The following is a 13317-nucleotide window of genomic DNA, read 5'->3' on the forward strand; positions in this document are numbered from 1 at the left end:
AAGGACATGCAATTGCAGATTGTCGTGTCAAGAAGGCAGATGAAAAGAATGGTACCCTTAAAACTAAAGGGAAAGAGACAGCCAATACGGCTGAAGCAGAGTTGGAATTATTCATGGCGACCATTGAGGAAGTGTGCTCCTCGGCGCAAGAAGAATCTACCACTGACTCTTGGGTGTTGGATAGTGGGGCCTCCCGTCACATGACCAACAAGAAAGGTCTATACAGTTCTATGCAGCCTCTACAAGAATCCATCACTGTGACGGTTGGAAATGATGCTAAATGCCCTGCTGCGGGCACAGGTACTATTTCTTTTGTTGCTGCAAATGGTGAAGTCAAAAAGCTTTCAAATGTGTTGTATGTTCCCGAAATCAGGAGAAATCTCTTATCAGTTGCTGCCATAACTGATCTTGGTCATGAAGTGAGGTTCAAGAAGACAGGTGCAGAAATTATTGATAGTGCTGGCACAATTGTTGGCAAAGGAGAAAGAAGGAACAACCTGTATGAGCTAAGTGCTCTTACAGCCACCGCTGGAGTGGGCACAAGTAAGCTTTGGCATGAAAGGTTTGGACACATCGGATTTGCAGTATTGAAGGAGATGCAAAAGCAAGGTATGGTTGCTCACCTACCTACAATAACTGAATTGAAGGAACCATGTGAAGCTTGTATGATGGGCAAGCAACAGAGAAAGGCATTTCCACAAGAAAGCAAGAATAGAGCACATGCTCCTCTAGAGTTGGTGCATGCTGACTTGTGTGGTAAGATGCCTACACAGGCCTTGGGGGGATCTTCTTATTTTATGTTGATTGTCGACGACTACAGTAGGAAGATGTGGGTGTACTTCCTTCGTGATAAGGCTCAAGCTTTTGGTAAGTTTAAAGAATGGCTAATACTTGTTGAGAATGAAACAGGGAAAAGTGTGAAGAAATTTAGAACAGATGGTGGTGGTGAGTTCAACTCAAAGGAGTTTGAAGGCTTTTGCAAGAGCAAAGGGATCAAGCGTCAATTGACGACGCCTCACACACCTCAGCAGAATGGTGTTGTGGAACGCAGGAATCGTACCATTGTGGAGATGGCAAGATGCATGCTAAAGGGCAAGGGATTGCCTAACCATTTTTGGGCTGAAGCTGTTAATACTGCAGTCTACATTCTAAATCGGAGCTACACAAAGGCTCTCAAGGGAAAAACACCTCATGAGGCTTACACTGGTAAGAAACCATCTGTTTCACATTTCAGAATTTTTGGATGTGAATGTTATGCACATGTTCCAGATGAGAAGAGAAACAAGTTACAACCAAAAAGCAGAAAATGTATCTTCTTGGGTTATAGTGATGAGCAGAAGGCTTACAAGTTATATGACCAAGAGGCAAAGAAGATCATCGCGAGCCGTGATGTGGTGTTCAAGGAGGAGCCGCATACAGTGGAGGAGGAGAAGGCAAGGTCTTCCACTTTATCATCAAGCGAAGAAGTAGTCCACTATGAACCTGTCCCGAGAGCTATCCCTATCCTTAAGGAGGAGGAAGCATCATCTTCAGATGATGAGGAAAAAGTTCACCAACCTGACATCACCCCACCGGAAAAGCCATTGCCGCGCTGGGTGAAGCAGCTCTATGACCACAATAATCCTATGCCTGCATCTGTTGAGGAGAAGGCAGATGGACCAAGGAGGTCTCAGAGAATAGAGGAGCAAAGGAGGGCTTCTGCTCACATAGTCAACATGGCCTTGATGGTTGAGATTATGAGAGAAGTAAAGGAGCCAACTGACTTAGAAGAAGCACTTGCAGATCCATCATGGAAGGCTGCTATGCAGGCGGAGTATGACAGCATAATGAAGAATGACACTTGGGAGCTAGTGGATCGGCCAGCAAAGCGGAAGATTATTGGCACCAAGTGGATCTGGAAGGTAAAGTACAAGGCTGATGGTACCTTAGAAAAGTACAAAGCTAGACTGGTTGCCCAAGGATTTTCACAAGTTGAAGGGTTTGATTTTCAAGAGTCATTTGCCCCAACTGCCAGAATGACCACTATTCGCACAGTACTTGCAGTGGCTGCCCACAAGAAGTGGCCAGTGTACCAAATGGATGTTAAGTCAGCGTTCTTAAATGGTGACCTCAAGGAGGAGGTGTACGTGGCTCAGCCACCAGGGTTTGAGGCTCCCCATTCTGAGAACAAAGTGTGTAAACTAAAGAAGGCATTGTATGGGCTGAAACAAGCCCCCAGAGCATGGTACCAGCGGATAGATAGGTTCTTTTTAAACCTAAACTTCAAAAGATGTGCCTCAGATGCTAACTTGTATGTTTACAGGGATGGTAAAAAGTCTGTAGTGATTGTCCTATATGTGGACGACCTTCTTATTACAGGTGACTATGAAGATATGATCAACCAAACTCGAAAGGCTTTGAGTTTTGAGTTTGAAATGACAGACTTGGGCTTGCTGCACTATTGTTTGGGGATTGAAGTCTGGCAAGAGCCAGGAAAGATCTTCATCTCTCAGAAGAAGTATGCATGGGAGATCTTGAAGGCATTTGGCATGACCGAGTGCAAGGAGATAGCTACACCTATGGAGGTGAATGTAAAGTTATCCGTTGAGGATACATCAGCACTAGCAGACATTGGGAGGTATAGGAGGTTGGTCGGCAGTCTAATCTACTTGTGTAACACCAGACCAGATATCAGTTTTGCTGTTGGTGTTTTGAGCAGGTTCTCAAACAAACCTCATGAGAGTCATTGGAATGCTGGGATGCGGGTGCTCAGATACTTGAAGAAAACTCTTGACTATGGTATCACATACAGTTTCGGAACTTCTCTTGTGGGGAACTGTGACTCAGATTGGGCAGGAGACATTGATTCCAGGAAGTCAGTTTCTGGTTATTGTTTCTCTTTGGGTTCAGGAATTTTCTCTTGGATTAGTAAGAAGCAACCAACAGTGGCATTGTCTTCTACCGAAGCAGAGTACAAGGCAGCTTGTTTTGCTGCATGTGAGGCCGTATGGTTGAGAAGGATTCTATGGCATATGGGAGTGCAGGATGAAGAACCAACTGTGCTGAGATGTGACAATCAGAGTTGCATCGCCATTGCCAAAAATCCAGTGTTTCATGCACGCACCAAACATATAGAGATCCAGTATCACTATGTGCGTGATTTGATGGAGGATGGGATAGTGGAATTGGTCTACTGTCCAACAGAGGAGAATGGAGCAGATATCTTCACCAAAGCACTTACGAAGGATCTGCTTCAAGTTCATCTTCAGAGACTCGGCATTGGGCCGAGGAGATAGTTCACCTATGGGTGGACATTGAGGGGGGGTGTTAGATATGATCAATGCCCCACCCTCATTAGGTGCTACCAATGATCCATGGTGCTCAAAGTTGTAAGGCCCCCATTATGAGGAGAAGCCAAATGTGAGCCCGGACATTGGTTGAGTCCTGACTTGTATATCAGATGAGGTCTATGTGACCGGATGGCAAAAAGGTGACTGTTGTGGGTCTAATCTTTGGGTTAGACGGAGTGGTTAAGCTGGTAGCAACTCGAGGCACATTGCATTGAGTTGCGTGGTAAGGGAGTTAAAAGGGGCCCCTATTGTGGGGTCCGGGGGCCGCGGAAGCGGCCCCTGGCTGGGGGGTCCCAGGGGGGCCAGCGGCCCCCCTGGCGGGGGTCCGGGGGCAGCGCCCCCGGCCCGATGGTAAAGGGAATATTCCCTGGAATATTCCCTGGCCGACTAGTGGAGGCTCATATGGTAGGTCGGTCAGCAGGCCGACCTAACGACCTTCGCGGGCTATAAAAGCTAAACCCCTTCGCAGCCATCTTACACTCATCTTTCACCCAGTCAGAGTTGTTGTTCCAGCTAGCCTTAAGCTCTTCACCTATCTTCTGTCTAGATCGCCATCTAAGCTTCATTCATTGGAAGCGCACGGGTGGACAGAGCCATCTTTGTATCAGTTGTTTGGAGTTAAAGAATTTTACTGATTCTCCTCTTATCTGTTGTGTACTCTCTATCTCTTTCTCAGATTCTGTTCGCTGCGCCGTGTAATATTTTACAGAGACCACATGTCTATGAGAAAATCCTCAATGCAAATGATGAGGCTTTTATGTCACTTGTCACCTTTTCCCAACCACATCGTGGGTCAAAGTCATATATGTTGTTTGCACGAGGGGCTATTGTCATTACACATGCAATCTCTACGTAGGCAGATGCACTTCTAAACTTACATGATTTTCCTTCAAAGAGTATGGATTGTATCTGAACTTGCACCACTGCTCCATCTTTTCCTCTCTCATAGTAGCCCATCATGCAAAGCAAGGAGATATTTTGCATATATTCAGATCATACACTAATAGAAAGTAAATAATCAAGCATGGTGAGTTCTTAATAAGGTGACACCACTACACACAACATTTACAAACATGGAAGAATATCACACTACACTGACTTGTGTGTCTCATAGGAGCCTATCAACAAGAAAGTAATAAAAGTAGGCATGTAATACTCCCATACAGGCCATTATAAAAATGGCCCAAAATCCTATCACCTCCTGTTTAACTCCCCTTAAAAGTTGAATAATCAAGTTTTATGCTCAAAAACATTTCAGCATGATTTTGCAAGTCTGATATATTAAGCATTCTTTGCAATATGATAAGCATGCTGTTACAAAATTGAAAACATGAAGGATTCAAACAAGGATGATCTTGAGTTTACATTTTTCTACATAATCTTATTTTGAGCTAGAAAAGTTAAGCAATTATGATTGGTTGGGCTATTAGCAAAATAAAAGTCAACTTTTCAAATTAAAAGTGGCAATTACAATATTCACGAGTTTCCTTCATGCACTATCAAGTTCCACAAGATGCTCATGTAGCAGTGATAAAGCCACCATAACATTCTTCCGACTTTCAAAACTCAATTTTGTCATTTGCTCAATTTATTCACGATGCTTCTTCCATAGGTTCCTCTAATCGTAGGTAGTCATACATAACCCCAGACAAAAGACTAGGAACTTTTCTTTGTGTGAGATAGAGGATATTTTGGCCTTGTTGCAGCCATTTTGGGGATACATCAATATGGAAAAGGTAGTATAAGCCATGTATCCCATGCCTTGCAATAGCATTATCTTTTCCAAACTGTAGGGTATCAAAGTGTGGAATTTCCAGATCCGGATTGTTAAATCTAACCTGAAAACAAAGTAGCATATAATTATTGGACATTTTGTATTCAGGACTTGCAATGTTCTGCATTATATGGTTATAAGGAAACATTTAAAAATGAAGGATCCCAGAAGTGCAATGTGAGATTATAAAAACGAGGATAAAGAAAAGTCCAAAGGCTTGAATGAGGGTACAGTATTGCAATGATTAAGGGATGTACAAGCCCTATAAAAGAGAGCTCTCAAGACACTGTAATTGCAAGGATTAACACGTGCACCTATAAAGGTACAAAAGCATATTTAGATATAGCCATAGGACCATATAATCCCTTTTACACAAGCAAAATAAAAAAGCACAGTGATAGTGTAGTAGCCAAAAGCTTTAGTTATCTAATAGGTTCTGCATAAGAATTGGTTTAAATAGCTGGATTTATGATGTTGCAAACTAAAGGCTAGTCAAACTTGCATGATAGCCTGATATGCCTTTGAAATCCTAAAATAGTTCCACCTTGACTTGCAAATTAAGGACATAAGGTACTTTGTTGTTCATCTTATATAATGAAGTGTAGAAATGTTTGTGAACAAACCTACCAAATGTGCATCAGAGTTTTGTAAAGAGAATCGGACAGACCTGAATAGCTGCATAACTTGCTGCTGCAAAAGCTATCCTCAGCTTGTAGATGCCAGACTGAGCTAGATTGTCAAGCTGAAAGATGATTTGCCATGTAGTGGGCTGCAAGGATCCGTCCTCTTTGATTCTGTTGAATTTACAAACACAGACTCTTTAATTTCACATGTGGTGAGCTGCAAGGATCCATCCTCTTTGACTCTGTTGAAGTTACAAACACAAACCCTTTCTTCAATGTTACAATTTTCAGGATGCGGGACTCAAAATGTGTGAAGAGCGAGAATGTAGCATGGTTAAAACTTGAAAAAGCTGCTTTGCCAAGGGAATATCTGGATGAGTGTTTTCCCCCTGTCTCTGTTTTTAAAACTAAGACTTGTCACTTGTAGGTTTGTCTTTTATCATAACTAAAATGACTGAACAGTCATTTCACAAAAGCAAAGTCACAGTTAGCTGGCCTGTTGGAACTGTTGCACACTGTTGGCTGTGTGCCACACACAATTCTTTGCATGCATGTTCTAGCAAGAATCTTGGGCTGGATTTGTTGGAAGGTATCGAGCTGCAATTTTAGCTACAATTTGGGTCGATCTCGGGACTACCATTTCTATGATTGCTCCTGTGTGATTGAAGTGACTTACTAGCATTACGACTTAGAAAACTTCACTGGCATGATGTATACAGTAGCCATAATGCTTCCATGCTCACCACTGTCGTTCTCCCTATAGCTTGTGAGTGTCATCCACTTCCTATCTTGAGCTTGTTTCTCCCTTTTTCCTTATCTTGTCACACCATTCCATGTCAAAACAGCTGATGCATTTTCTCAACTCCCTCTTGAGTCCTTACCTGGTCTTTTGCCACATCTGGAAGCTATGCAAGGGCTCCTGGACCATTGCCTCCTCCCATAGTCCACTCTCTCCCATTTCATTCTCGTCATTTTCTATCCTATGTCAAGGACATACTAATCTTAGCCATCTTTTAGAACAAATCCATGGCAGATTGCACATGTACTTACATAGATATGGGTGTAAATTTGATGTCTTGGAGCCATCATTACATTGGGGCATAGTTGCCAGGAAACCCATTTAATAAGGTTAGGAAACTCATTTCATACCAAGGTGTCTCATTATTGTATGAAACAACTATTTTATACTTTCAAAAAAAGCCATACCCTAAAAATATGTTTGCACTTTTGGAATCAACATTTATCATGGATGCATATGATATAGACATTGATTGCAGGAATTTTTCTTGAGTTGTTATCCATTATGCGTGCATAATAATGGTGGCTTCTTTTATAGTCAAGTTAATGTTGTTCATGGATAATGCACCATGATGCACATATATATTGATATTATATTGAATGTTGATTTGCATTATACAAAATTTTGAATCACAATCAACTTATGTTTGCTTGGTCACATGAGTCATATTATATAAGTATATAAACTTGCATAGTCTTTTTTCCCATCTTAAATAAACCCCCTTCCTAACATTTTATGATACTTGTATGAAACCTGTGAAGCCCATTTCATACCTCCATTTCAGAAACCCCTGGAAACTATGCACGGGCATTTGGGAGTGGTAGTCAAGCTCGGACCAAGCGGCTAGTTCCTTGTTACAATGCATGCCATTGACATTTGACACTCAATCAATTCATCATTCTTACAACTTGCCCTTAATTGATTCAACTCATCATTCTCAAACAACTGCAGCTACTCTTGCAATTTCCTTCTTGGTGACACTTCCTTTTGGGCATCCTCTAGGTCATGCATTGGCTACCCGCCTTATCAGGAATTTCATTTGTTCTAGAGGAGATAGGAGCTTAGTGAGAGGAAAGGTTGCTTGAAATATCATCGTACAACCTATATCTAGGGGGGATTGGGGATCATAGACCTAGATGGCTAGAGCAAAGCCTTGTTAGCTAAGCTCATTGTTAGGGGTTTTCTTCTAAGCGAGGAGCCTCGGAAGAAACATTTGCAGGCAATGATATTTGGACATGGAGGACCATGATAGCCCAACATCTACTAGATTTTTCAAGAGATGAGGACCATGAACTTAGGGAGGAGCTTTGAGGTCAGATTAGCAGCTGCCATTATTAGAGCATGGAAATCTATAGCAATGATATTTGCACACGGACCATGATAGCCCAACATCCACTAGAGTTTTCAAGAGATCAGGACTAGGGACTTAGGGAGGAGCTTTGAGGTTAGATTCATAGCTGCCATTATTAGAGCATGGAAATCTATATCATTGGAACTTCCCCAGCTATCCCCCACTCAGCCAAAGAGGAGAAAAGGAAGCCTCTTCACTTCAATCACCTTGAGATTAGATTTGGATCCCACTTTTGGACAGAGGACATGCTTATCATGGGGAATATTCTCTTTGCACATTGCTATCTCAGTGGGAGATCAGTTTGCATTCTAGGAGCTACTGCAAGAGGCTCAAAGTCAAAGACTATAGGGCCTTAGGAGAGCTAGAGTCATGATTGAGGCTGTGATGAAAGGAGTTCCACTAGATTGGCAAACAGATATGGACACCTCTCACACTTGGATCAGTCTCTTGGACATTCTTCTAGTAGTCATTGTGACTAGCAAAGACATAACGTTTACTTTTTATGATTCAGGAGGATGGTCATCTCCAACAAGAAGACCTTGACAAAATAGTGTTCATTGGATGCTCCAGAAAGAGGGTCAAAGTAGTGGCACACTTTGAGAGGACATGGCATATTGACCTAGACCCAACCACTTGTCTAGTAGATGGATGGACTTATTGGACTTCTTAGAGGAAACCTCTATAGAGATTGTGTGGAGGATCCATTCATTGATAGATCTTGTGATATGGCCTTCTTTGCCTACACCACCAGGCTGTGGAGGGGGGGATATGGATGAGCCAAATCAAAGCACACCCACCAGCCACCCTTCATTGGCATAGAGAGGGAATCTCAAATGAGTTCCTATATGACTTTTGGAGGAGGGAACATTTTATGGTGGCTTGGCGGTTGTCCGAGGATCCACCTAAAGTTTCAGCTCTCTCCATTGTACTCAATACGATCTCTGTGGTCTCTCAGTCCACTAACTATATTATGTGGTTGATCAGGTCAGTGATAGGTGTATTTTCTTGCAATTCCCAGGCTTTCTACTATTGGCTCAGTTTTCCATAGCTGTGTTGTTTTACTATCCTAACCATTTTTGACAATTTTTTAAACATAACTTTAGGCCTAGGAAGATATCTCTCTTCCTACGGCTTGAGCTCATAAGAGCCTAGGAAGATCTCTCTCTTCCTATGGCTTGAGCTCATAAGAGCCAAGCAGTTGGCATGTGGCTTGGATACAAGAGGGACCCAATGGCACATGCAAGATGCGGCCAGCCAAAGGACACATAGAGACATTGCTTATGGGACTGCCCTAGAGCCCATGAGGTATGGAGGAGAGCCCTCAGCATGATAGTTCATGGCACATCGTAGACCATGGTGGAAAACTAGGGGCCTGTAGCATGAGTCACAGATAGAGGCTCAACACGTGGCTATGAGGATGTTCATGGGAGCTCTTCTTTTCTCATCATTGGACAACATCTGGGGAGAATCACCACTCCAGATTACTTGCATGTGCAATAGACCCAAGGACATTGCCACAGATGGGAGTTGATTGCTAGTGTCATAGCCTAGTATGTTTGGACTGTGAGATGCAGTCATGTCTTTAGGGTGTATCCACAACAAAGAGAATCTAGATAGAGATCATTCACACTCTATGCAATCATGTCTTCAAGGTGTATCCACAACGAAGACAATTTGGATAGAGATCATTCACATTCTTTGCAAGAGATGAGAGAGGATGCAAGGCAGCTCTGAGAGGATGAGGAAGAGAGGAGAGGCTTTCCTGCGGACATGGGAATAAGACACTCTCTTCCATACCACCCCTCATATGGTTTGGCATTACAATCCACCGGATTGGTTGTTCACACAACCGTTGTATTTGTGATGTGCTTAGTTATTGTTTACAGAGTTCCTTGTACTTCGTATTTTATCTCGGGCTTTTCGCCGATGTATTATTAATAGAAATTTCTTTCCTTGAAAAGAAAAGAAAGATAACGTGGTTAATAGGAAGTTACTGCATGGGACCAGGCACCCCGAGGCCGGGGGGGTTGGGGTGGGGGGCAAGAGGATGAAGCGAAGCCATATCTTGAGAGTGAGGATGATAGTGAAAGTGAGGCAGAATCACCACTCCACCACTCCAGATTACTCGTAGGTGCAATAGAACCAGGGACATTGCCATAGATGGGAGTTGATTGCTAGTGTGATAGCCTGGTATATTTCAACTGCGAGATGCGGTCATGTCTTTAGGATGTATCCACAACAAAGAGAATCTAGACAGAGATCATTCACACTCTCCACAAGAGATGGGAGAGGATGCAAGGCAGCTCTGAGAGGAGCGTGAGATGCAGTCAAGTCTTCAAGATGTATCCACAGCAAAGACAATTTGGATAGAGATCATTAACACTCTTTGTAGGAGATGAGAGAGGATGCAAGGCGACTTTGAGAGGATGAGGAAGAGAGGAGAGGGTTTCCTGCAGACATGGGAATAAGGCACTCCCTTCCACACCACCCCTCATGCGGTTTGGCATTACAATCCACTGGATTGGTTGTTTACACAACCGTTGTATTTATGATGTACTTAGTTACTGTTTACAGAGTTCAGTGTACTTTGTATTATATCTCAGGCTTTTCACTGATGTATTATTGATAGAAATTTCTTTCCTTGAAAAGAAAAGAAAGATAGCATGGTTAATAGGAAGTTACTGCATGGGATGGGGCGTGGGGGGAGCAGGGGGCAAGAGGATGAAGCGAAGCCATATGTTGAGAGCAAGGATGATAGTTTTTTTTTTTTTTTTTTTGTGCAAGTAAAATGTGGCTGATTATATTACTAAAAAAAAAAAAAAAAACTGATTACAACAGAGTGCTCATGCTCAACAGACTAGTTGGAGCTGATGCAAAGTCACCAATACATCATGTATACAAGCCTCTCAAGGCGGTCTAGGGGGGATGGGGGCAAGAAGCCATTGGGGGGGGGGGGGGGTATATATTGCCAAATGGGACTGCCTGCCTGCATCACAAAGAGCAGACCCTGGCTGCCCCAAGTACGCATGAAGTGACCACAGAGCTCCTGACGAGCCCTGGACTCGCCCTGCACCTAATCCCATCGGCCGCGGAGGGAGTGGATGATGGAGGTCTAGAGCTTTGCTAAGGTCGCATGTGCTGAAAGTCTCTCTCCGGCCGAAAGCCTCTTGGCACCGTGCCTTCCATATATGCCATCTAGTAAGACTCCCTATGATCTCCCATACCTCTGAGCGGTCTGCTGTGGGCTCCAGCACTTGGTGGATGGGTGGAGCCTCCAGACCGGACCATTGCGCATGACCCTGCCTCGATCATGAATATCGTGTCCTGCATCTTGGCCTCATACAAAAGGTGACGGCCATGGCTGATTGCTTGCCAACAGAAAGCTCCCCATGAGATACACCCAAGGCTGGGTGCTATACGTCCAAGGATACGGCATGCTCTTCTCCACACGAGTTGCGCCTCCTCGCATGACCAAAGGCAATGCTTTGGGGTTTCCAAAGTTTGTTGGGTGCAACGCTTACAACCTCCCTCCTGCATCTGGGCAAGCCAACTTCCCACCGCCAAACCTCCATGTGCCGCCAACCATAAGAAGTACGACACCCTCCTCGGCCTCCAGCTATCCCATAGGCGGCGCCAAAAGGTCCGTCAGAAGGGCTCCGTGATGCTGTGCTCCGCCCAGTGCTTGCTGCGTGATGGTGGCCAATCCATATCCTCCTGCATCAGTACATGTCTGCCAATCCTCCAGTGTACTCTAGGAACCTGGGTGGCTTTTTGGCGACCGCAGAGGCCGGCCATAGTCACTCTCCTGGATTCCACTCCAGCTCATCAAGTGGTCTGCCCTCCCAGATCCAAAGGCGCCACTCCCTGAGCTCCTTCCAGAAAACATAGGGGTCTAGTCGCCATGTCTTCCCCTGAAGACCCACCACCCGAATCCTCCTCCACGAAAGGGTGGCAATCCCCTCATCCTGCTGCCCTCTGTTAAGGGCCAGACGCCCCCCCCTCTTGAACAGCAAAGAAAATCCCTTGTGGGACGCCACCCACTCTACTTGCCACCTGAAGAGGGATGCATGCTAGTGAAAACCTAGCTGCCCATACCTCCCCGGGCTCTATCGGCTCTCGTATCGGGGGAGCAAGCCATTCCGGAGGTATTGCTACGTCTATCTCTCTTCTCCTCAACTCCACTCCTCTCTGGCAGCCTGATACTCGCTGCAACACCTCCTTGTCTGCCATTCTGTACACCTCCCGCCATGTCCTGATGGTACGAGCCGGGCCGACCTCCCACCCAATCCACTGTATGTGGGGGTGCTCACCTATCTGTGCCCCTTCCCGATCTTTGACCCGGAGGTTCTAGATCACCGGCTGACGGTCTATTTCCTCCTAGCAACCTAGGGGGCTTTGGATTAGGGCCTTACGGAGGCCCTGCCACACATGGAGTAGGTTGCGAAGGAAAGGTGATCTTGGGGGGGGGGGGGGGGGGTGATCTGGGCTGACGTGAAGATCCATCTCAGGGACGGCCTCCACTCACCACCAAGCCTTGGTTTGCAATCATGAAGGCCCTCCTGCAATAAGACCTTCAAGGTCTGCCCGCCTAGTGTGAGACCGCGGACAACTAGCTTCCCAAGAGGGCCATACTCTGATACTCTGGGTCTATGATCCCAAGCCCTCCCTCTGACCTATGTTGTATGATGGTCACCCACGCCACCTTGGCCCTGGAATCCCTGGAGCCATCAGACCCAAACCAAAGGAAATTCTGCACTAGGCGGCGAAGCTGCACTACGCACGATGAGGAGAAGCACCAACACGAGGCGATGTACCAGGCCGTCACTAGGAGGACTTGGTAAACCACTAGGGCTTGACTGGCTAGTGAGAGGTGAACCATGCTCTAGTAGGTTAGTTTCCTTTGAATAGAATCAAGGATAGGAAGAAACTGCTGGGTAGGAGTGATGTCGAGTCCCACCTGGAACCCTAGGTATCGGACGGTTTGCCCTCTGCTCACCCATCTAAATCCTAGGTGGACGCCCCACTCCGTGCTAGAGTCCGGGTCTGTGAGGAAACCAACTGACTTTCGCCAGCTGATTTTCGCTCCCGCTGCAACGTAGAACACGTCAAGAACCAGCCTCATTCTCTTCAACATCAACTCATCGTCCTCTATGTAGAGGCCTATGTCATCTGCGTACTCTGAGTCTAACAATTCAGTCTCCTCTCTCACTAGAAGTCAGAGGCCGCGTAATCCGCTCACACGTGACCTGAGGAAGTGAGACATTGTCTCTGCGAAGAGTAGGAACAGGTATGGGGCCTGGGGGCAGCCCTATCGAACCGATCTCTCCAGCCAAAACTCCTCCCCTCGCCTTCCGCCTATGAGAACCCTGTTGGTGGCCGATCTGTACAGGCCGGAGACCCCATGAATTCAAGCGTGGGGGAATCCCAACTTCACCATGGTG

General features: G+C 45.3%; 1 protein-coding gene across 2 annotated transcripts in view; it reads right to left on the reverse strand.

The window, feature by feature from the left end:
• Positions 1–4682: 4682 nt before the first annotated feature.
• LOC148039583 (uncharacterized) overlaps positions 4683–13317 on the reverse strand; it is a 118965-nt gene continuing 110330 nt past the window's right edge. Inside the window, exons 16-17 of one of the 2 annotated variants that reach the window (XM_087692017.1) lie at positions 5771–5897; positions 4683–5167 (exon numbers count right to left, since the gene is read on the reverse strand). In XM_087692017.1, the coding sequence (XP_087548143.1) occupies positions 4922–5167; positions 5771–5897 (373 nt within the window). In that variant the 3' untranslated portion in view covers positions 4683–4921. The remainder of the gene's footprint in view (positions 5168–5770; positions 5898–13317) is intronic. The other variant, XM_087692019.1, reaches the window with a different exon arrangement.

Source organism: Lygodium microphyllum, chromosome 2, assembly GCF_053477565.2.
Source record: "Lygodium microphyllum isolate KBCC chromosome 2, Lygodium_microphyllum_v1.1.10, whole genome shotgun sequence".
Lineage (NCBI taxonomy): Eukaryota > Viridiplantae > Streptophyta > Polypodiopsida > Schizaeales > Lygodiaceae > Lygodium > Lygodium microphyllum.